Source organism: Bos grunniens, chromosome 3, assembly GCF_055505025.1.
Source record: "Bos grunniens cultivar Pamir isolate PY7600 chromosome 3, Bosgru_T2T1.0, whole genome shotgun sequence".
Classification (NCBI taxonomy): Eukaryota; Metazoa; Chordata; class Mammalia; order Artiodactyla; family Bovidae; genus Bos; species Bos grunniens.
Genome location: NC_141167.1, coordinates 98,507,887 through 98,533,565, shown reverse-complemented (window position 1 = coordinate 98,533,565; position 25,679 = coordinate 98,507,887). Strand labels below are relative to the sequence as shown.

At 42.7% G+C, this 25,679-nt stretch overlaps 1 protein-coding gene across 50 annotated transcripts in view; it reads right to left on the bottom strand.

Moving 5' to 3' along the window:
- The window catches only part of PDE4DIP (phosphodiesterase 4D interacting protein), a 204,247-nt gene that overhangs the window by 69,967 nt on the left and 108,601 nt on the right, over nucleotides 1-25,679 (bottom strand). For 36 of the 50 annotated variants that reach the window (XR_015160843.1, XR_015160847.1, XR_015160845.1 and 33 more), the window contains exon 1: nucleotides 7,671-9,109. The exons of the other annotated variants lie outside the window; for them this stretch is intronic. Coding sequence is in view for 25 of the 36 variants with exons in the window: in XM_086392162.1 (XP_086248288.1) it covers nucleotides 7,671-8,792 (1,122 nt within the window). In the remaining 11 variants the exon portion in view is untranslated. Of the gene's footprint in view, nucleotides 1-7,670; nucleotides 9,110-25,679 lie in introns of those variants that run through there. 50 annotated transcript variants of the gene reach the window in all.

The window sequence follows — 25,679 nt, the reverse complement described above, 5'->3', positions numbered from 1 at the left end:
AAGACTTCTCTAAGTTTGAAATTATTTCAAAGTAAAAAATAAAAATTAAAACTTCAAATCCATAAGGTCTGGGAAGGACGTATGTTTTATAGAAATATTAGTTCATCAAAAAGACTTTGGAGTAAAAAACATCTATTTATATTTGGGACAATCAATCAGACTAAGATAACTCATTGAACTTGACCTAATATTCATTATGAGCTGCTGCTACTGCTGCTGCTAAGTTGCTTCAGTCGTGTCCGACTCTGTGCGTCCCAATGGACGGCAGCCCACCAGGCTCCCCTGTCCCTCGGATTCTCCAGGCAAGAACACTGGAGTGGGTTGCCATTTCCTTCCCCAATGCATGAAAGTGAAAAGTGACAGTGAAGTCACTCAGTCATATCCGACTCTTTGCGACCCCATGGACTGCAGCCTACCAGGCTCCTCCGTCGATGGGATTTTCCAGGCAAGGGTACTGGAGTGGGGTGCCATTGCCTTCTCCATTATGAGCTAAGATACAGAATTAAAACTTTAGCAATTCACTGTGGCATTAAATTCCACCTTTTCTCTCCCTGCTTCCTCCCCTCTTCTCTCCCACTCCCAATTAGGGAAAATACAAATCCATTAGGAAGAGAAAAAAGGCAACTGCTCTTCATTTTTTCTTTACCTCACATGTTCAAGTTCTGACTACCACCTTCCAGGCTGTGGGGTTACAGCTGACCTTAAACCACTTCCTGATAGCAATTGACTGGAAGTATGGGCCTCCCTCCTGGCTCAGATGGTAAAGAATCTGCCTGCAATGAGGGAGACCTGGGTTCAATCCCTGGGTTGGGAAGGCAACGGCTACCCACTCCAGTATTCTGGCCTGGAGAATTTCAAGGACAGAGGAGCCTGGCAGGCTACAGTCCATGGGGTCGCACAGTCAGACACAACTGAGTGCCTTTCAGTTTCTTTCTTAATAAAGATTTCAGAAGAAAAATCTTTTCTATTCTCCCAGCGCTGTTCATCATTTTAAAAAATATCTACGAAGTACCCTAATATGCAAAGCACTATGGGAGGGGGAGTGGGGAGCCACAGAATAAAAGAACAAGGAAACACACAAAATAAAAGATAGTGACAAGGAAACAGGTAAGCAGGACAAAGTCATTAAGTTACTCTAAATTGGCTGATCAGTGGGAGGTCTCTTTCAGACAGCATTTAAATGAAGATCTACCTGATAAGGAACCAGCAATGCAAAGATCTAGGCAGAGCAACAACTCATGGAAAAGACCTAGGGTAGATACAACCCTGGGAAAGAAAAATGCCTTTGTGGATGGAGAAGTACTTTTCAACAGAAATATAATGTGAGCTACATGTGTAATTTAAAATTTTCTAGTTATCTTCATTGACTAAAGTAAAACATAAATAAACTTAATTTTAATAAAACATTTTGCCACTCAGTCGTGTCTGACCCTTCAGGCCAGAATACTGGCGTGGGTAGCCTTTCCCTTCTCCAGGGGATCTTCCCAAGCCAGGGATCGAAATCCAGGTCTCCCACATGGCAAGTGGATTCTTTACAAGCTAAGCCACAGTTCAGTGCAGTTCAGTCGCTCAGTCGTGCCCGACTCTTTGTGACCCCATGGACTGCAGCATGCTAGGCCTCCCTGTCCATCACCAACTCCCAGAGTTTACTCAAACTCATGTCCATTGAGTCGGTGATGCCGTCCAACCATCTCATCCTCTGTCGTCCCCTTCTCCTCTCGCCTTCAATCTTTCCCAGCATCAGGATCTTTTCAAATGAGTCAGATCTTGACATCAGGTGGCCAAAGTATTGGAGTTTCAGCTTCAGCATCCATTCACTCCTTCCAATGAATATTCAGGAGTGATTTCCTTTAGAATGGACTGGTTGGATCTCCTTGCAGTCCAAGGGACTCTCAAGAGTCTTCTCCAACACCACAGTTCAAAAGCATCAATTCTTTGGCGCTCAGCTATCTTTATAGTCCAGCTCTCACATCCATACATGACTATTGGAAAAACCATAGCTTTGACTAGATGGACCTTTGGCTGGCAAGGTAATGTCTCTGCTTTTGAATATGCTGTCTAGGTTCATCATAGCTTTTCTTCCAAGGAGCAAGCATCTTTTAATTTCATGGCTGCAGTCGCCATCTGCAGTGATTTTAGAACTCAAAAAAATAAAGTTTGTCACTGTTTCCACTGTTTCCCCATCTATTTGCCATGAAGTGATGGGACGAGATACCATGACCTTAGTTTTCTGAATGTTGAGTTTTAAGCCAACTTTTTCACTCTCCTCTTTCACTTTCATCAAGAGGCTCTTTAGGTCTTGATGAGCCACAAGAGAAGCCCAAGAATACTGGAGTGAGCTATCTGGAGTATAGCCTATCCCTTCTCCAGGGGATCTTCCTAATCCAGGAATCGAACTGGGGTCTCCTGCATTGCAGACGGATTCTTTACCAACTGAGTTATCAGGGAAACCTTTCAATGAAACATTTTGACCAAATATATTTAAAATATTGTCACAAGTATGCATGCAATATGAAAATTAACAAGATACTAATTCTTTACATTGTTCCTTTAAAATTAAAGGTATACTGTACACTCATAGCATATCTCAATTTGGACTAGCCACATTTCATGCAGTCAACAGCCACACAAGGCTAACGGTTGCCTTGCTGGAGCACACAGGGCCAGAGCACGATGGGCAAAGTGGGTGCTGACACATGATGAAGTGGGAAGGCAGGCAGGGGTCAGATCAGATGTAGCTTCTGTGCACCACAGGTAATGAAGCTGTATTTCATTCTCATTGACATGGGAATGGACTGCAGTGTTTTTAACAGAAAAGTAATCAATTATATTTAAATTTTTAAAAGATCACTCTAGTTGCTATGTGATAACTGAACTGTTGGAGAGCATCAGGAAAAATGAGAAGACCAGCTAGGAGGCTGCTGCATGGGAATGAAAATACTGCTTTGGATTATAGTGGTAATAAAGGAGGGAAAGAGAAATGGATAGATTCGGACATGTTTTGAAAGTAGAGGCAACAGGCCTGGATAGTGGGAGAGGGAGAAAGAGACAAGTAGCAAGGATAAGGACTCCTAGAAAAAATTGAGATATTTGTTGTTGTGGGTATAATGGGGAGCCTTGCCCTGAAGCAATGTGAATTATGTCACACCACAGGAGAGGCAAGTCTTTTCATAGATATTTACAACAGTTCTACTGATAAATAACTTTATCACTTAATGATAAAACCTTCTCTACAAAACTTGGCTTCTTACTTCCTCGGTGTAAAACAACTTTTCAACAACATCTATTTTAAAGTATTTTCCAAATTTAAACTGTAACAAGCAGAATTAAGTAAAATAGCTTCAAGTTTTAAATGCCAGGGAAGGTAGCCATATTTAGTCACTTCAAACCAAAGAATCTTAGACCAGTGAAGGACACTTTATAAACTAACCATCTGATCCACTCTCAACTCACGTGTGAGAAAATGGAGACTTATAACAGGTAAATAAATTGTCCAAAGTTACATTGGAAATAGAATCCAATTAAACTGAATGCACTTAAAGCGGTAACTTCTCTTTCATATTTATAAAAATCGACTGCCTACCATAATGCCTGGAATATTAAGTAAGTAAGTGTTTTTCGCTCAGTCGTGCCCAACTCTTTGCGACCCCATGGACTGCAGCCCACCAGGCTCCTCTGTCCATGATACTTTCCAGGCAAGGATACTGGAGTGGGTTGCCATTTCCTTCTCCAGGGGATCTTCCCAACCCAGGGATCAAACCCAGGTCTCCCGAATTGCAGGTAGATTCTTTACCAGCTGAGCCACAAGGGAAGCCACCTGGAATATTACTCAAACCAAAAATTTTTGCTTACAGTGAACAACAGAAACAAAAGCAAATAAGCAACAGGTCTGTCTTCTAATTTCCAGCCCAATGTTATAATCCCTCAGTGGCTCTCTTAGAAAAAAGACTGGCTAGATAGAAAGGGAGATGTTTAATTTAAATATTTCAACATCAACTTTAAATCTGAAGAATGCCACAGAAAAGCACATAATGAGTCTGGACCTCATCTGAACCCATCTTGGCATGCGTATTCATAGGAAACCTCTCCTTCTAGGAATGTCATGTATGGACCAAAAGGCTGGAAGACGCTTGTGTCTTCTTTATTCTTAGTACTTTGTTACTTTAAATCTCAAGAAAAAAAAAAAAGTCCTTGCAGGTAAGTCTGCCAAAAGAGTGCTTAGCAAAGGCCCACTGAGTAAACAGCTGACAATTAATTCTTGTGAGTATCAAGTACATAAACCAATCACTCCTATGAAGATTTTGTAGAGCATGACATCAGTAATACTTGATCTGGTTGAATGCGTGTTAATCTCCAGGGTATCAGTTACTAAAATCATGTTGTAATCATAATTTTAAGTTGCTTTTGACTCAGGACAAATCGGAGAAGGCAATGGCACCCCACTCCAGTACTTTTGCCTGGAAAACCCCATGGATGGAGGGGCCTGGTAGGCTGCAGTCCATGGGGTCGCTAGGAGTTGGACACGACTGAGTGACTTCACTTTCACTTTTCACTTTCATGCTTTGGAGAAGGAAATGGCAACCCACTCCAGTGTTCTTGCCTGGAGAATCCCAGGGACGGGGGAACCTGGTGGGCTGCCGTCTATGGGGTCACAGAGAGTCCGACACGACTGAAGTGACTTAGCAGCAGCAGCAGCAGGACAAATGCTTTTCAGCAACAGAAAAGAGAATTCCTTCCAAGTCTAATGGTGCATAATATAAGACCTTTAGGCTAAAAGGCGGTTATTTTGATCTGGATTAACATTTTTCTTGACACTTTCCTAGTCATAACAGCAAGTCATAGAGCTCAAACTGCTATAATTTTCTATCCTATTGTTAGTAATAGAAGATACAGCAGCATCTAATGCTTACATCTTGCAAAGGGCCTGATCTGGGTTATGTAGCTAAGCTATGAGAGGGATAAATTCATCACAGTCATACAAGAGCAGGTTTTGGCATTGCAAGGTTTGAAGCAAAGATCTCTCACTCTTTGAATTTAGATAGAAAAGGAATCTGCACATGAGCCAAAACTGAAATAATGTTCACTAAGGGACACGGCCCTCCTATCATAGCTTTTCTAGTTCTGGGCCAGACCATAAAGAAGGAAATAACAAGATAGAAGAAGGCTTCAAAAAGAAAAACCTTGGGTCTTCAGACATAAATTCTGTAGGAGGCAATAAATCAGTTTGCACAATATGAGAAAATTAGTAAGCAGAACTACATTGTTGCTCGTTAGCTTTAAAATAAGAAAGAAAGAAAAAGGAGAAAGGCAACCAGGAGGAATTCTGATGGTGACATTTAACAGTAACCAGATTAAACAAAGGAATCAAAACGCCCTTACAGAACAATCTCCCTCTTTAGGAGAGAAGAGCTTTTCTTCATATTTTGAGTACAATTTAACTAAAGGAAAATAATTTGCACTTACTTCTATTCTATACACACTTGTTCAGAGAAAGACAAAAATCTGTCTGCCTTTGTCCCACTTAGCTCTGCTTTCGCCATAAAGCACACTAGGCCTTAAAACGCTTATAAAAGTCAACCAGACTTAGACAGTAGATCTGGAATCCAAAATACACATTTTATCTACAAACACTTTAAGTCTAATTAATCTATTTCCCTCCACATTCTTAATTACTGGAGAAAATAGCTTAGCAATCAAATGCCATAATTCTTCAAGCTGAATGTTTTCTCTCTTCTATGTTTTAATATTCAACAAACAGTAAAGATGGTAAAGCCTGATGACAGCAGAAGTCTTATACTGCTGTATTAAAGGGCTATTTTTTTTTCTAATGTCTACGTTTAGTGAAGTAAAGGGATTTGACCTAAAGGTACAATTACCATATTTTAACTGTGCTCATTAGGATGCCAAATTTCTTCACAGTATCTATCCCTAAAGAATCTGCCTGACATCCTCAGGTTATAGAATGAAAGCCCTGCACTTAAAATAAGTAGTTATTTAATTCAATGCCATCAGGCAGTGTGATTTAATACACAGAATAAAAAGGTCTTGGATGAGAATGGCTAGGAACCTTTGACACCACCGGAGCTAAGTCATTTAACCATGAGCTTTCCATATCTCTAAACTGAGAGACTGCATGAGATGATCTTTAGAATCCTTCTCAATTCCAAAATTTGTTGAGCCTAGGCACCAAGAGAGTATTTTAAATTTAATATGGAGGAAAAAACTCTTGCTTTACTGCAGTTTTCTAAGTCTTCACCTTTCTTCAATATTGGCCATATTCGAAGGGGGCTATATTTCTACAATATTGGTCATATTTCCCATCCACTCTGTCCAACTACTTTTAGATCCTAATACGGAAACACTACGATGAATCTGTGACATCTATGTTGGCTCACAGAAATACTGTACTGGAAAGCTCAAATTTAGCTGTGAAACTCAATGAAAGAAAAGGAAGTGAAAGGAAAGTACACAAGTGTTGGGCATCCTAAACATTTTACATAAATGAAAACACAGTTTAAACTTTTGGATATTCATACTTCTCCCTAACAATGCTGTTTCTGACAAGTTAGTGCAAATTCAAAAATATTTCCCCCATATTCTTATTGTGATGCAAATTTTATACATAATAGAACTGTTTTTCAAAGCTATCAAGTGACAATCAACAATTTCATTTAGAAGCTCTAAGGTTCTGGGATGATGTTGACTGGTTAGCAAGCTTTCCAAAAACACCTTCTAGACTGTCCACCTCTGTAAGGGTATCACTAAAGAATCTGTATCAAGTAGAACATGCCAGATGTTTCACAACGTTAACTGAAACTAACGCTGCTGTATAAACAAGACAGCATCTGTCAGGTAGGTCCCTGTACACAACTGAATTTAAAAGGCTGCATGAACAGCTCAGAGTAAGATCAACTGCCATCTTCCAGTCATTACGAAATTCATGAGTAAAACAGACAAAACTCTATCACCCAATAATGGATGAAGTCCTGCTCAACACCAAATATCTTTACATAGAGCTCATTACACAAACTGGCTGTAGACACTTTTTGCCTTAACATTTTAAATTTTGAATTCCCAAGTCTCTTTTATGAAAAAGTCATCAGTAGTCCTCAAATGACCTCTTAATTTATTATAAATGTTGTCCACATATTACAATATTTTGGTGGATTAATAGGTTCTCCCCAAACCTTTACCCTATGCTCTAATCAGTTCAAGGCACAAGTGGGGATGAAAGGCTTAATGCTCTAGGGAGGACTAACTTGAGAACTAACTCCCTCACAGGAGAAAATATTCATAAATCTAAAAGTGAAAACAAAACAAACAGACAAAAGTAGAAAGGCAGTAGGACAAGTGAGAGGAAAGAGTTCTAGTGCCAGAAAGAAGATTAAATTTTTCTAGGGTAAAAATGAATTATGAATCTTCGTCTTAAACATGTACAATTTTGATAATTAGTGGGAAAGCCAACAGATAATCTTATAAAGAGGGTATTGTGGAAAGTAAATTACTTGCGTGAATCACATTTATTAAAATGGACAGAAGCAAAAGGTAAAGCAAAAATGGGTTCAATGATTACTTTTCTCAAGTCTAGACCATTAACTTTCCCCTAGAAAGAAATCATGTGAAGCCAGCTAACTTTAATCAGAAAGGCACTATGCAGCCATTTTGTATACCTGGACCCGAAGTGGCAAATAATCTTCACAGAGATCATCCCACAGCTCCTGCAGGTCTGAAATCTCCAAGGGATAACTCACAGGTGTCTTGTAAAGGGGTTTCAAAGACCTGTTAAGGAAACCAGAACTAACTCCATCTGTCATGATATGGCCAGGCCTGGTTCCAGATGGATTGGATTTCACTGGAATAGGAAGCTTGCTCCCTCGGGGGCTCTGGATGGGCTTATAATCAAGACCTTTAATCATGCTAAGAGCTAGCTCCAGCTTATGGTTACACGTATGCTGGGGAGCCTGCTCATCTGAACAGCAGTCACACTTTGCAAGTTCCTTTGCACTTCTCTCAGGTTCCTCATCCTTTGGTTGTGGAGGACTAGCCTGGATGCTTGCATCCAAAGATTCCACAGAGGATCCCGGGGTCCCTTCCTCCATGCTTTCTCCATCTGGCGGTACCTTCGCATTTGGTAAATCCGGTGGCCCAACCTCGGACAACGCTGGTTCTTCAGTGCAAATGCTGGTGGACCATCTGGTAGAGGGGCCACACGAGATACTTTTCGCCACCTTTCGAGGTACCTTACAAATGGCTTCATAGTCAGAATCAGCCACCCGCAAAGCTGCACAGCCTCGGCATCTCCTGGGTCGATTTCCGGGGCCTTCCGAAGCATGACAGCTGTGCTCCTGAATCTGATCCTCATTTTCTACCCAACACTCGAACCCTGAATAGGCAAAGTCTTCCTGGAGCAGTGCAGAGTATCTGACATCGGGTAAGCCGGAAATGTCAACCGTTCCATTCCCCGCCTTGGTCTCCGCGCCAGGGTCATCGTTATTCTTCCGATACATGCTAGCAATGCAGAACTTGAGGCGGTCCTTCTCCAGCAGCAGCTTCTGCAAGCGCTCAATAGAAAGGGCTTCGATCCGGGCAATGACGGTGTCGAATCTATAGATCCGATCGAGCATGAACGCGCACTTGCTGCAAGCAAACTCAGCTTTGCCATCGCGGGAGACATCCTTGCCCAGGACATGCGACAACAGAACCTGGAGGTTGAGCTTGGACGCCGTGTGGAAGATCCAGCGCCGCTGGTTTCCGCACAGCTCCCGGGCACAGATCCTGCAAATCTCCTTCATCTTCCCTCCTGCGGTTGCCGAGCTTCCCTGAGGCGGCTGCTGCTCGGTGATCGCTCACTGGCTCTTGGTTGCGTTCCGTCTCCCGCCTCGGTGGCCTCCGGCTAGCATGGCACAGCTCGGTGGGGTGCCCACTCCGCAGGGGCGCTCCGCTGACACCCGCGCGCGGGTTCTGGGTACCAGAGTGGTCAGCCCCGCCCCTCGGGGAGGCGGCGGGCGAGGAAATGCCTCAGGAGGATGCTGAGTGACAGCAGCGCAGGCCGCGCTCAGAACCTGCCATGTCTCCTCCAGCTGTCTCTCTCTCCAGCCGCTGTGTCCTCAATGTCCTCCCTTTTCAGCGGGCTGAGTTCGCGGTCCTCCGGCGGCCGCCCGCGGCTGACGCAAAGACTCAGAGATTGAGGATCAGATTTCAAGATGGCGCCAGCGGCTCGCCGCCTGCGGCCGCCGTCAAACTGCTCTGGGAGCTGTAGTCCAGGAGGCCGGCTCCTCGCTCTGCGCATGCGGGGTGGCCAGCGCGTCCCCTCGCTCCCAAACAAGTCAGTGCTCCTCGCGGTACAGCGCAGACTCGACCTGCTGGGGTTACCCGGGTGGAAGAGCGGGACGGATGCCCACCGCTGCCAGGCCACTTTTATCTGCTAAAATTTCACTCCAAAAGCGCACCAGAACCCTTGCGGTTCCTCCCTCCCGCCCGGGAGGACTGTCCCCAGGCTCTGCTCGGGGAGGAGAAAGCCGAATCCCCTCCCCTTCTGTCCACGGGGACTGCCACGTACTCAGGAGGCAGCAGTCTTGCAGCACCACTGGGTACCGCTGCGCGCTGCCTCGCTCCGGCCCCACCTCCTCTCCCTTCTCACTCCTGTTCCTAGATTAAAAGGCCCTGCGGCTTCACCCGCGCCCGGGGAGGCAGGAATTTTAGGAGGCTCAGTGCAACCTCCCTCTGGACTGTTGGGAGCACTCAGAAAAGAGAACAAGTGTTTCTTCCCTCGCCATGCTGGGGTTGAGTTTGCCAGGATGATTTGCCTTTTTTTTAAAGAGCGTAAATTGAGAGGCGGCACAAAGTAGTCACCTGAGAAAGAGTCCAACAAAAACCACACGAGTGCAGCTGGTTTACCAAGATTTTGAAGAAAATGGACAAAATGAGCTTTTTCAAGAATGTAGACACCTGAGAGGAGACTGCCGTCAGCAAATCCTCTTTCAAGTTTCACGTGGACTGCAGGCCTTATTTTCTGGGTGGGAAGGGGAGACAAACACTAGAACAAAAGACCTTGTTTATTTAAGCAAGAGTCCAAAGTATCAGGGAGTGCTGCTCTCTGCAGAAGTGGGGCTGGGAATTTAACTGACTTCAGTTAGTATCCTGTCTTATTCAACATTATCCAGTAGTAAGTCACCCCACCCTTGGGTATAGAACTTGAATTGCACACAAAGAGTGGAGGGAAGCTGGGGCTCTCTCTAGGTGGAATTGAGGTGTCATCCTTCTTTTATAATTTTCTCCCTGGCAAACTCCAAATAGGAGGAAAAACAGTCCCAGGCAATCATCTGGAGTTTTCCCAGAGCAGGACATTTCCCAGTTACAGTAATGCTAGATTTCACTACCTTGACCTTGTGAGATATGAAATTAATAAGGCCAACAACAGTCAAAGTATTTCTGAACCTCATCTCCAGGTCAGAGCCTATACTCCTAAACCTGGAGACATGCAGATGCCTTCAATGAAAACTCAATAAACACCCAAAGTTCTTATGGAGGATTAAATGAGAGGATTTGGGGTAAGTACTTGAACAGAATTTGGCTCATTAAACAAATGGGACTCTGCACACACAAGATTGTATCACTCTTTTATTTAATCATCGAAACAAAATCTTAGTAGCTCCATCATGAACGATAAGGACAGTCCTTAGAGCTTTGGCTTTAGTAGGCTACAGAACTTTGCATCTGTGATTTCACCTAAATATGCACATTCTGACCCCCAAACCAAGTATGTAAAAGAGATTTCCAAGTAAAACTCACCATAGGTGCGTTTTTGCATGGAGAGGGCAATGGCACCCCACTCCAGTACTCTTGCCTGGAAAATCCCATGGACGGAGGAGCCTGGTAGGCTGCAGTCCATTGGGTCGCTAAGAGTCGGACACGACTGAGCGACTTCCCTTTCACTTTTCACTCTCACGCATTGGAGAAGGAAATGGCAACCCACTCCAGTGTTCTTGCCTGGAGAATCCCAGGGACGGGGGAGCCTGGTGGGCTGCCGTCTATGGGGTCGCACAGAGTCGGACACGACTGAAGTGACTTAGCAGTAGCAGTAGCTATATGAACTTCAGAGTCAGAAGAAATTAAGTAACAATCTTTGGAATATATACAGAGGCAAGGAGTTTCTGGCCTGCCAGAACACTACCCTGCTATACCCTGTCTTAAGTATTGTCTTCAAGAAAAGCAAGGACTCAAAAGTCCAAAAAGTACAAACTAAGGTATTAATTAAGGCCTCATCTTTGGCTGTGGATGCAAGCCCCATTCTCTTACTAAAGAAAATGCAAAATGAAACAAAGTAATTAATGAATCAAAAGTGCTCTTTGGGAGGAAACTAAATAATACTTAGTATTATTGTGTATTCTTTAATAAGATTTTGCACCTGACCTGCAGTCTCTAAACTTTAATGACATCATACAGATAGTTGACATAGACATTCAAGTCAGTACAAACAGAGAAAAAGCAACTTAGCATTGAAGAATATGTTTGCTATAACAAAGATCAACATACTAGAAAAGAGAGCTATACATTTCTTGGCTTCCAACAAGATAAATAAAGCACTCAACTCTTTACTCCCGGAGGAAATACTTAAAGACCGTATCTCAAAATGGATAATAAGCTAGAGTACTAGAACTTCTCCTAACATGATCATTTGATATTTTTCTGTTCAGTTCAGTCACTCAGTTGCGTCCAACTCTTTGCAACCCCATGAACCACAGCATGCCAGGCCTCCCTGTCCAACACCAACTCCTGGAGCCTGCCCAAACTTATGTCCATTGAGTTGGTGATGCCATCCAACCATCTCATCCTCTGTCGTGCCCTTCTCTTCCTGCCTTCAATCTTTCCCAGCATCAGGGTCTTTTCAAATGAGTCAGTTCTTCACATCAGGTGGCCAAAGTACTGGAGTTTCAGATTCAACATCAGACCTTCCAATGAACACCCAGGACTAATCTCCTTTAGGATGGACTGGTTGGATCTCCTTGCAGTCCAAGTGACTCTCAAGAGTCTTCTCCAACACCAATTCTTCGGCACTCAGCTTTCTTTATAGTCCAACTCTCACATCCATACATGACCACTGGAAAAATCATAGCCTTGACTAGATGGACCTTTGTTGGCAAAGTAATGTCTCTGCTTTTAATATACTGTCTAGGTTGGTCATAACTTTCCTTCCAAGGAGTAAGCGTCTTTTAATTTCATGGCTGCAATCACCATCTGCAGTGATTTTGGAGTCCAAACAAAGTTTGACACTGTTTCCATTGTTTCCCCATCTATTTGCACCTGACCTGCAGTCTCTAAACTTTAATGACATCACACAGATAGTTGACATAGACACGCAAGTCAGTACAAACAGAGAAAAAGCAACTTAGCATTGAATAATATGTTTGCTATAACAAAGATCAATATACCAGATGCCATGATCTTAGTTTTCTGAATGTTGAGCTTTAAGCCAACTTTTTAACTCTCCTCTTTCACTTTCATCAACAGGCTCTTTAGTTCTTCTTCACTTTCTGCCATAAGGGTATTGTCATCTGCATATCTGAGGTTACTGATATTTCTCCCAGCAATCTTGATTCCACCTTGTGCTTCATCCAGCACAGTGTTTCTCATGATATACTCTGCATATAAGTTAAATAAGCAGGGTGACAATATACAGCCTTGACGTACTCCTTTTCCTATTTGGAACCAGTCTGTTGTTCCATGTCCAGTTCTAACTGTTGCTTCCTGACCTGCATACAGGCTTCTCAAGAGGCAGGTAAGGTGGTCTGGTATTCCCATCTCTTTCAGAATTTTCCACAGTTTATTGTGATCCACACAGTCAAAGGCTTTGGCATAGTCAATAAAGCAGAAATAGATGTTTTTCTGGAACTCTCTTGCTGTTTCCATGATCCAATGGATGTTGGCAATTTGATCTCTGGTTCCTCTGCCTTTTCTAAAACCAGCTTGAACATTGGGAAGTTCATGGTTCATATATTACTGAAGCCTAGCTTGGAGAATTTTGAGCATTACTTTACTAGCGTGTGAGATGAGTGTAATTGTGCTGTAGTTTGAGCATTCTTTGGCATTGCCTTTCTTTGGCAATTTCTTTGGGATTGGAATGAAAACTGACCTTTTCCAGTCCTGTGGCCACTGCTGAGTTTTCCAAATGTGCTGGCATATTGAGTGCAGCACTTTCACAGCATCATCTTTCAGGATTTGAAATAGCTCCACTGGAATTCCATCACCTCCACTAGCTTAGTTTGTAGTGATGCTTCCTAAGGCCCACTTGACTTCACATTCCAGGATGTCTGGCTCTAGGTGAGTAATCACACCATCGTAATTAACTGGGTCATGAAGATCTTTTTTGTACAGCTAAAAAGATCACTTTTGTATAGATCAACTGAAAATAAAAATTTTAAAGTCAAACTCGGGAGAAAAGTTATGTGGGACATCCTTGATGGTCCTGCCAATTCAGAGGACATGGGTTTGATCCCTAAGTCCAGGAAGATCTTCCATGCCTTGGAGCAACTAAGGCTATGAACCACAACTACCGGACCTGTACTCTAGAGCCCACGCTCCACAAGAGAAGGCACCACAATGAGAAGCTGGCGCTCCACAAGAAAGAGTAGCCCCCACTAGAGAAATCAGAGAAAAGCCTGCCCACAGCAATGAAGATCCAGCCCAGCCATAAATAAATAAGTGAAATTTTTTTAAAAGAGAGAGAAGAAAAGAAACAAAAGTTATGGATAGTAAATTCAGCACTTTGTGGTTCTTACCAATATCATCTTAGTCAAGATTTTTTGTATCTAACTGAGTGTTGGAGAAGACTCCTGAGAGTCCCTTGGACTGCAAGGAGATCCCATCAGTCCGTTCTGAAGGAGATCAGTCCTGGGATTTCTTTGGAAGGAATGATGCTAAAGCTGAAACTCCAGTACTTTGGCCACATCATGCGAAGAGTTGACTCATTGGAAAAGACTCTGATGCTGGGAGGGATTGGGGGCAGGAGGAGAAGGGGACGACAGAGGATGAGATGGCTGGAGGGCATCACTGACTTGATGGACATGAGTCTGAGTGAACTCCGGGAGTTGGTGATGGACAGGGAGGCCTGGCGTGCTGCGATTCATGGGGTCGCAAAGAGTCGGACACGACTGAGCGACTGAACTGAACTGAACTGAATACTGTCTACCTCTGGGGAGGCAAGCAAAGTGGGGAGCTGAACAGAACATTTACTTTTATTCTGTAAACCATGGATGATTTGAATCTGGGGTGGTAAGTATATATTCATATATTAGTTTTTAAAAGTTTTAAAATTTGGAAATATCCTATAGTTAAAACTAAGAGGAGTTCCCTGGCAGCCTACTGATTTCCACTGGCTTTTACTGCTGTGGCCTGGGTTCAATCTCTGGTCAGGGAACTGACATTCCCACAAGCCTTGAGGCAAAAAAAAAAAAAAAAAAAAAAACCCACGACAAAACAACTAAGAATTGTGCCAATTTAAGAAAATCCCATGGATGGAGGAGCCTGGTGGGCTGCAGTCCCTGGGGTCGCCAAGAGTCGGACACGACTGAGTGACTTCACTTTCACTTTCACGCGTTGGAGAAGGAAATGGCAACCCACTCCAGTGTTCTTGCCTGGAGAATCCCAGGGATGGGGGAGCCTGGTGGGCTGCCATCTATGGGGTCGCACAGAGTTGGACACGACTGAAGTGACTTAGCAGCAGCAGCAGCAAGACACATAGAGTCTAAGTGGTAAAACTTGAACCTACAATGAGAACTTTTATAATATATAAAATAAATATCTGTGGACAGTTTATATAAACAAAAGTTCAAGGGGATATGCAAGTTATTATTTAGTGATTACGTCTGGAGAGTATAATTATGGAGACTTCCTTTCTCCTTTCCTCATTTGTATTCTGTAATTTTGTGTAATAAGCATATATTGATTTTGTGATAAGAAAAAAAAGTGTTACTAAGAGGCAGGATAAACACATTTTGATATGTTCATATAATGTAATATTAGAAGTGTGTGTGTGCTCAGTCATGTCTAACTCTTTGTGACACTATGGACTGTAGCCTGTCAGGCTTCTCTGTCCATGAAATTTTCCAGGCAAGAATACTGGAGTGGGTGGCCATTTCCTTCTGCAGGGAATTTTCCCAACCCAGGGATAGAACCCATGTATCCTGCATTTGCTGCATTGCCAGGCAGATTCTTTTCCACTAGTGAACCCAATATTAACCATCAATAAAAAAGAATGAAGTCTGATACCCACAACATGAGTGAATCACAAAAGCATCTTAAGTGAAACAAGCATATCAGTATACCCTGTGTGATTTCATTTAAGTCTAACAACTTAAAGTCTGTTTATATAATAATAGAAATTCAGAAAGTGGTTATTGGCTGGGGTGGGGGGAGATAGGGTAACAACTGATTGAAAGGGGGAACAACAGAATTTTCTGGAATGATGAAAATATTCTATATCTTGTTTTGGGTGATGGTTACATGGATGTGTACAATTTTGAAGCTCACAGAACTAAATGGTTTTATCTGTAGATTTTAAATGTTATTATTAGTTCAATTTTTAAAAGATTAAAGGAGTAAATAAATGTGTAAGTACCCATAAAATTTTAATCTGAGGGATTTCTTTGGTGAAAAGTAACTTCTACTTTGGGCTTCCCTGGTGGCTCAGTGGTAAAGAATCTGCCTGCCAAGCAAGAGACACAGGTCCCTGGGTTGGGAAGATCCCCTGGAGAAGGAAATGGCAACCCACTCCAGTATTCTTGCCTTGGAAATCTCATGGCCAGAGGAGCCTGACTGGCTAGAATCCACAGGGTCACAAAAGAGTCAGACATGACTTCGCGACTTAACAACCAACCTCTACTTTATCGTAAGAATAACTTTGAAGACTGGGAAAATAAAATGTAGCCCAGAAGAAATTCTATAAAAGGCTCAGTTGAAACTTCATAGTTCCTAGCCATATGAGCTTTGGAAAATATTATTTTATATACATGTACACACCATATAGATGGCACAGTGGTAAAAGAATCTGCCTGTCAATGCAGGAGATGCAAAAGACAGATTCGATCCCTGGGTCAGGAAGAACCCTGGAGAAGGAAATGGCAACCCAATCCAGTATTATTGCCTGGGAAATCTCATAGACAGAGGAACATGGTAGGTTACACTCCACAGGGTCTCAAAGAGTTGGGAACAACTGAACAACTGAGCATGCGCACATACACACATACATTTATAATTGAAGTGAAGCATTTGTTAAGGTAAGACCTAGCAATAACCTCAGATATGCAGATGACAACACCCTTATGGCAGAAAGTGAAGAAGAACTAAAGAGCTTCTTGACGAAAGTGAAAGAAGAGAGTGAAAAAGTTGGCTTAAAGCTCAACATTCAGAAGAAAACTAAGATCATGGCATCCAGTCCCATTACTTCATGGCAAATAGATGGGGAAATAGTGGAAACAGTGGCTGACTTTATTTTTTGCGGCTCCAAAATCACTGCAGATGGTGATTGCAGCCATGAAATTAAAAGACACTTGCTCCTTGGAAGGAAAGTGACCTTCTTTACTGACCAACCTAGACAGTATAATAAAAAGCAGAGACATTACTTTGCCAACAAAGGTCCATCTAGTCAAGGCTATGGTTTTTCCAGTGGTCATGTATGGATGTGAGAGTTGGACTATAAAGAAAGCTGAGTGCTGAAGAATTGATGCTTTTGAACTGTGGTGTTGGAGAAGACTCTTGAGAGTCCCTTGGACTGCAAGGAGATCCAACCAGTCCATCCTAAAGGAGATTAGTCCTGGTGTTCATTGGAGGGACTGATGTTGAAGCTGAAACTCCAGTACTTTGGCCACCTGATGTGAAGAGCTGACTGATTGGAAAAGACCCTGATGCTGGGAAAGACTGAGGGCAGGAGGAGAAGGGGACAAAAGAGGATGAGATGGTTGGATGGCATCACTGACACAATGGACATGGGCTTGGGTGGACTCTGGGAGTTGGTGATGGACAGGGAGGCCTGGCTTGCTGTGGTTCATGGGGTGGCAGAGAGTCAGACACGACTGAGCGACTGAACTGAACTGATTGCTTCTAAAACTTATCAAAAGTACATAATAAAGGAAAATTCTACTGAGAAAAATTTTCATATTATGATAAGCTATTAATGAATGTAACAAATTAAGCAAATGATTAATTTTATATATCAGCAGTTTGCCCTCAAAATGAATTGACAAATGCATTCACAAGAACATATTTGCTGTCTGCTGCTGCTAAATCACTTCAGTTGTGTCCAACTCTGTGCGACCCCATAGACGGTAGCCCACCAGGCTCCCCCATCCCTGGATTCTCCAGGCAAGAACAATGGAGTTGGTTGCCATTTCCTTCTCCAATGCATGAAAGTGGAAAGTGAAAGTGAAGTCACTTAGTCGTGTCTGACCCTCAGCGACCCCATGGACTGCAGCCTACCAGGCTCCTTCGCCCATGGGATTTTCCAGGCAAGAGTAGTGGAGTGGGGTGCCATTGCCTTCTCCTATTTGCTGTCTATCCTAAGTCAAATCACTTATATCTGGCCCTTAATTTCCTAATCTACAAAATAAACATATTGAAATTAAACAGTGGTTTTTCCACCTTTGGCATGTATCAGAATCACTTGGAGGGCCTGTTAAAAGGTAGATTTAACACATTTCTAATTCATTTGGTCTAAGAAGGGCCCAATAATGTGTATTCCCAACAGATTCTCAGATCATACAGATGCTGCTGAGAACCAAACAGAACTCTCTTAAAGTGTATTCCGACACATCTCAGCTAAAAGATCAGTTCTACAGATAAATGGGAAAACTCATTAAGGAAGAACTACATACAAAATTGTTGAATGTAGAGAACTGTATGCTCCTTTGGAACAAGATTCCTAAGTATTACTATGATCGGGATCTTTTGCACTCTCTCTATTTTGATCTCCAAATCTGGGGCCCTGGGGAGATGCTCTTAGAACCGTAGCTACTTTTGTACTCCCTCTGTTGTAGTGTTTCTAAGACCTCATTCTGGGCTGAGAGGGAGTTTCCAAGAGGTGGAAAATCCCTATGTCCAAACCAGTTGTATTAGATTTCATCACCCTAGTTTATGACATTGAAAATAGCTGTCCTAATTACTAAAAACTATGCCCCCCTCCCCCTCAAAAAAGTCATTCTGGCAGAGAAACAAAAGCAGATGAGGAAATGTGAGAATATCAAAGTCAAGCCAGTTAGACTTTATGGTAGCACCACAAGCATGTGAATGATTTCCCTCTGCTGGTTAGAAATCCTGAAGAAGACAGAAGCAATCATACTTTGCATTAATTAAACACACAGCATTTCAAAACAGTTGATTTAATACCAGGAGACTTCCAGTTCAACTACAAACTGTAGTAATATGGTTATCAGCAGAACTTATCTTAATACAGTAAACACTGCAGGCTTTCATGTTATTAAATATCCACAGCTGTTTAAATGAATTTCAAAATACTTGTTAATAACTGATGAGCAAGAATTTATGCAAACTCAGTGTTTTTTTTTTCTCTGTCTTCAGGGAGTTTTCAGTTTAGTTGAAGGGGTGAGAATGTGCATGCTACAATTAGAATAACTGATTGGGAAACTAAATGGTACTGACAACTTCAATGTAAGTGCAGAAAAAGCTGAGATAAGTGTGAGCTAATTCAGGTGAAGTGGACAAGAGTGGGACCTGAAATGGGTTTTAGGATGGAGGAAACAAAGGAAAGGAAAAAAAGAGAAAGAAAGCAAAAGTAAAAAAAAAAAAAAAAGAAGAAGAAAGTAGCATCATGAAAAGTCTTGGGAGTTAGGTTAAATCTGGGCTAGCCTGTCAGTAAAGAGGATTTTGTGGGACATCTGATCCTAATCCATGTATCTATATTTACACTTTGTACCTCTCAAAAATTGCTCATTCAAAGAACATATATGAAAGGCCACCTGAAAACCAGACCCTATGCTATGGTGGGCCTTAGCAACTATAATTTGGTTAATGTTTGAGAAAGGCAAAAGAATTTGGACTTGGTGTTATGAATTTGAGCAAAGAATGACATGATGAAAAGTTTATTTTAGGGAAATCAGATAACAGAATGGCTTGAAGATTTTGGGATGGTTACAGGGAAGACTTGCTAAAAAAAACCATTGCCATGATTCATATGTGGGATAATGTGGTACAGTATAAAAACGGGAAAAAAAGTGGTAAATATGAGTCATTTTGAAGGCGTGAACAGCAGGACTTGATGCAGAGAGGATGAAAGGTTAAAAATGGTGATAACGGTTTTGGTCTAGAAGACTGGTAGAAAAATTGTCTAAACAGAAATGTGGGAGTTGAGGCCATATGCAAAAAGATTATACAAAGTTTTATTTGGGACATGCAGTATTTAGGGACCGAGGGAAAAACTAAGTGGAAAAACTAAGCAGAGCTCTTCCACAATCAAAACACAGGTGAGGGAATTCCCCGGCAGTCCGGTGACTAAGATTCACCACCTTCACTGCAGGGGCCTGGGTTCAATCCCTGGTCAGGGAGCTAGGATTCCACAGGTTATGGGATACAGCCAAAAAACAAAAGCAAGCAAACAAAAAACAATTGGCGACTTCCTGAACGGTCTGGTGATTCGGACTCTACTGGACTCTACTAGGAGGCCTGGGGTCTCCCTGGCCTGGGAACTAAGATCCCACATGCTGCACAATTTTACCAAAAATAAACAAGAAACAAATAGATAAAGATGAAAACTGGAACCAAAGAAATAAAAATAAAACTTAGAAAAAAAAAAAAACAAACACAGGTGAGAGGGGAATGAAGTTTCAAGAATGAGAGGGTTAGTTAACATTGTCACTATCTGGACAAACATCAGGAGGAATGAGGTCAAGCATAAACTATTATCCACAACAGGTTAGACTTGTAAACTAAAGAGGTGTCACCTTAACCTCTCAGAATCCTTCCCTATTAAGCCAAATGCTAAATTCTTTTTGACCCTATTTCTGAGCATCTCTAGTGTGTTCAGAAATGTTGTTTCACATCTTCCCTACACTGTCCTTTTCAGTTCAGTCTGTCAGTCATGTCCGACTCTTTGCAACCCCATGAATCACAGCACGCCAGGCCTCCCTGTCCATCACCAACTCCCAGAGTTCACTCAAACTCACGTCCATCGAGTCGGTGATGCCATCCAGCCATCTCATCCTCTGTTGTCCCCTTCTCCTCCTGCCCCCAATCCCTCCCAGCATCAGAGTCTTTTCCAGTGAGTCAACTCTTCACATGAGGTGGCCAAAGTACTGGAGGTTCAGCTTTAGCATCAGTCCTTCCAAAGAACACCCAGGACTGATCTCCTTTAGAATGGACTGGTTGGATATCCTTTTGAACACCACAGTTCAAAAGCATCAATTCTTCTGCGCTCAGCTTTCTTCACAGTCCAATTCTCACATCCATACATGACCACTGGAAAAACCATAGCCTTGACTAGACGGACCTTTGTTGGCAAAGTAATGTCTCTGCTTTTGAATATGCTATCTAGGTTGGTCATAACCTTCCTTCCAAGGAGTAAGCGTCTTTTAACTTCATGGCTGCAGTCACCATCTGCAGTGATTTTACACTGTCCTTTTAGGGTTCTTAAAACCTGAAACCTGCATCATGTTACACAGCCTTAGATGCTTAAGTCTCTAATCATCCTGCATACTATTTCTAGAGCGTTTATGGCAAAGATCCATACTGTCCACAACCTATAGCATGTCCACTACCTACCTTTCCCTTCTCCAGGGATCGAACCAGGGTCTCCTGCACTGCAGGCAAATTCTTTACCAGCTGAGCTACCAGGGAAGCCCCACTAGCTACAGCATCCAAAACCCTTAGCCTGGCATTTCAATATCTATACGAAAATATCCTAACCTATTTCCCTTTCAGCTCATCTCACATTTCTTCCCTGATCAAATGATGACAAGGTACATTTTTTAATATAGAGGTATTACCTGTATACCCCCACCCACCTCTTTCCTAAATCTGATAATTAAAGCCCTTAGCATTCCTTTGACTAGTTTTTTGCAGAGCAAAGAACAGAGGTGGACTAAAGCCAAATGCATTTCCTGACTTGGATAAAATTTTAAACCCACTGAAAAGATTAAGCCAGGTGTCCCAGTGTGGAAGAGAAAAGAGAGAAATATCTTTGAGGTCAACAAAAGAGGAAAGGGTGAGTTTTCACCCAAATCAGGAAGAGAATGGGGTGGAGGTGGGAGGTCAAAGAGAAACAGGGACCCACCTCCATTATTAGTGTCCTGCAGAAGCAGCCGGACCTGAGAGGAGAAGGCCTGGGTGACTTGGAGAGGATAAACTCTAGTCTAGGCTCCATCAAAGAGTCCACTTAGGATTGGTAGAACTGTGTCTGCTATGGCAGGGGTGCTTTATCGGTGGACCAATGATCAGAGTAGTCTCCTTGATGCTTTGACATCTGATAAAGCCTATGGTCCGTCACGTAACTGAGAGAGTGGGGAGGAGGAAGTACCAAACGAATGGAGTTTAATTTCCCACCAGCCTGACTAGGATAAGGACTCAGGGTAACACTAAATTGACTTAAGGAAAGTAATGTGGTATTTCCTACACAACTGAATTTGTAAATTCAGAGTCACACCCACTATGAACCTTTTGTAGGTGTTCAATGAGAGTGAGTCAGTCCTAGGCCACTTTCACCTGTCTTTTCATTGGCTTTCAATATCATCTCAGCCTTTTCCACTTTTGTATTAATTAATAACTTCCAATTTATATTTTTGATACTGTGATGGGCTTCCCTGGTGGCTCAGATGGTAAAGAATCCACCTGCAGTACAGGAGACCTAGGTTCAATCCCTGGGATCTTCCCTGGGTTGGGAAGATCCCCCTGGAGGAGGGCATGGTAACCCACTCCAGTATTCTTGCCTCAAGAATCCCCATGGACAGAGGAGCCTGGCAGGCTACAGTCCATGGGGTCTCAGAGAGTCAGATACAACTGAGTGACTAAGCACACACAGCCTTTTCCATCTTTGTATTAATAACTTCCAACTTATATTTATGATACTGTGATTAATAATAATATATATTTGATTTGTCCCTCTTTCTGGCACAAAATCCAAAATCTTTGGCATTTCCTAAAAGATGAAAGTGATAAAGCTGTCTTTTATTATGTTAATGAGGTGACTCAAAGCGTGGGGTAGTCACCAGAGGAACAAAATTGTTATTGTTGTTCAGTCACTAAATCCTGTCCTACTCTTTGCAACCCCGTGGACTGTAGCATGCCGGACTTCCCTGTCCTTCATTATCTTCCCATTTGCTCAAACTTATGTCCATTGTGTCGGTGATGTCATTCAGCCATTTCACCCTCTGTGGTCCCCCTCTCATTCTGCCCTCAATCTTTCCCAGCATCAGGGTCTTTTCCAATGAGTTGGTTCTTAGCATCTAGTGGTCAAAGTATTGGAGCTTCACTTTCAGCATCAGTCTTACCAATGAATATTCAGGGTTGATTTCCTTTAGGATTAACAGGTTTGATCTCCTTGCTGTCCAACATACTCTCAAGAATCTTCTCCAGCACCACAATTCAAAATCACCAATTCTTCAGTGCTCAGTTTTCTTTATGGTCCAACTCTCACATCTGTATATGACTACTGAATAAACTGTAACTTTGACTATATGGACCTTTGTTGGCAAAGTGACGTCTCTGCTTTTTAATACACTGTCTAGGTTTGTCATTTTGGAGAAGGCAATGGCAACCCACTCCAGTACTCTTGCCTGGAAAATCCCATGGACAGAGGAGCCTGGTGGGCTGCCGTCCATGGGGTCGCACAGAGTCGGACACGACTGAAGCGACTTAGCAGCAGCAGCAGCAAAGGCTCTTTAGTTCCTCTTTACATTCTGCCATTAGAGTGGTATCATCTACATATCTGAGGTTGTTGGTATTTCTCCTGACAATCTTCATTCCAGCTTGAGATTCATCCAACCTGGCATTTTGCATGGTGTACTCTGCATATAAGTTAAATAAGCAGGGTGACAATATACAGCCTTGACATACTCCCTTCTCAATTTTAACCAGTCCAGTGTTCTATGTAAGGTTCTAACTGTTGCTTTTTGACCTGCATACAGGTTTCTCAGGAGACAGGTAAGGTGATCTGGTGGAATTTTCAGTCCTATCCCCAATCTCTGGGGAAGGGAAAAAGACCTGAAGGCTGTCAGTCACCAATGGCCAATGACCCAATCAACCATGCTTTTGTAATGAAGCCTCCATAAAAACCCAAGAGGACTGGGTTCAGACAGCTTTTGGGTTGGTGAATGCCCGGAAATTCAGGGAGAGTACTGTGCTTGGTAAAGGAAGGCTTGGGAGCTCCTCACCACTTCTCGTATACCTTGCCCAATGCATCTCTCTCATCTTGCTGTTGCTGGGTTATATCCTTATATAATAAACCAGTGATCTAGTAAGTAAACTGTTTCTCTTCTGTGAGCAGCTCTAGCAAATTAATCTAACCCAAGGAGGGGATTGTATCATGTGAACCTCTAATTTCTAGCAAGTTGGTCATACATGTAACAGTCTGTACTTGTGACTGGTGTCTGAAGTCCAAGGAGGAGGCCACTGAAACTTCTAATCTATTGCTGGCCAGAGGCACAGGTGATAAAGTGGGATTTGTAACCATTGTCTGAAGCCCCAGGGGTGGGAAGAAGATGGACAGAGGGGTCACTGAGAAGGGTGTGGAGGCAGTCCTTAAGGTGAGACTGAATCCTTAACTGTGGGCTCTGATGCTGTCTCCAGGTAGATAGTATCAGAATTGAGTTGAATTCTCGGATACTCTGCTATGTCTAATAATGGCTCAGTGTTGTGTGGGAAGTGCTCCTGCTCGGAACACACATGTTGCAGTTGGTACCCAGAACCACTAAAAGAATATCTTTATCCCAGAATGCTCCTCTGAGTTCAACTCTCAAGTGGCCAACTACTATTTGTACCTGCAACTATATGTGTCAGTGAAGTGAAATGGCTCAGTCGTGTCTGACTCTTTGCGACCCCATGGACTGTAGCCTACCAGGCTCCTCTGTCCATGGGATTTTCCAGGCAATGGTACTGGAGTGGGTTGCCATTTCCTTCTCCAGGGGATCTTCCCGACCCAGGGATCGAACCCAGGTCTTCCGCATTGCGGGCAGACGCTTTACTGTCTGAGCCATGAGGGAATCTCAAAATTATCCCAGGAAAGACGGAATTCTTTTTTGCCATCTTCCCTCTACCTATAGTGCCTCCCCCTCTTTCCTCCTAATTATCTATTAAGGGTCATGGGAACTATGAATTGGGAGCTAAACCCAACCCCCACCTGTTTTTGTAAATAAAGTTTTATTGGAACACTGCTATGCCAAGTCCTTCATGTATTGTGTATGGCTGGTCTTGGGCTACAATGGCAGAAATCTTATGGCCTGTGAAGTCTAAATTATTTCTATCTGGTCTTTGCCAGATAGTTTGCCAATCCTTGCTCTTTTTTCTTTTCTCAATGTATTTATCACAGTTTGCAATTATTTGCTTGATTATGTGGTTATTTAGCTCCCTTATTAGAATATAAGCTCCCTGAGGGGAAGGACTCTACCATGCTTATTCTTATGGTTTCTCCAGCACTTAATTGCACCAGTGTCTGGCTATGGTAGGGACTCAATAAATAGTCACTGACTGGATTACATGAGTGAATGAATAAATAAATGAATCACTTGCATGCATGCCAAGTTGCTTCAGTCATGTCTGACTCTGTGATCCCATTGTAGCCTGCCAGACTCCTCTGTCCATGGGATTCTCCAGGCAAGAATACTGGAGTGGATTGGGGTTGCCATTTCCTTCTCCAGGTGATCTTCCACACCCAGGGATCAAACCTGTGTCTCTTATTTCTCCTGCATTGTCAGGCTATTATATCTTAAAATTTTATTTCATTCTTTTGTTGCTGTTGTTCAGTCACTAAATTGTTTCTGATTCTTTGCAACCCCATCAACTGCTGCTGCCAGGCTGCTCTGTCCTCCACTATCTCCCAGATAGTGGTGCTCAAATTCATGTCTATTCAGTCAGTGATGCCATTCAACCATCTCTTCCTCTGCTGCCCCCATCTCCTCTGGCCTTCAATCTTCCCCATCATCAGGGTCTTTTCCAATGAGTTGGTGCTTCGCATCAGGTGGCCAAAGTATTGGAGCCTTCGTTCTTTTGCCTTAGCACAAATCCTTCATTCTTGGTTGCCCTCTAGCAGCCTCATATCTTAAGTAATAGAGTTCCATAATAGTTAGTCCTCTCACCTTCTTTCTCCTCTACTCATTCCTCCTTCCAGATTAATCTTTCTAAGACATCTCAATATATCCTTTTCCTGCATAGTAACCTGGAGACCTAAGGACTTAACCCACAATTATAAACCTCTTGACCTGCCATCTAAGGTCTTCTGACTCCAGCATTATCCTATGTATCCAGCCTAAACTCACTGTCTCCCTCACATCCTCACTATTCCACCTGCTGCTTCCTTATCCTGAGATTTCCTACCTCTCTCTTACCTACTTGTAACACTCTTTCCCACTGTTACCACCTCCACTTGTCAAAGCCCTATCCAGCCTCAAGTATTTCCTTTAAGCTGCCTTTCTTAATCCCTTCCTATCTTTCTCTTCTCTGAACTTCCAAAGTACTTTTTATAC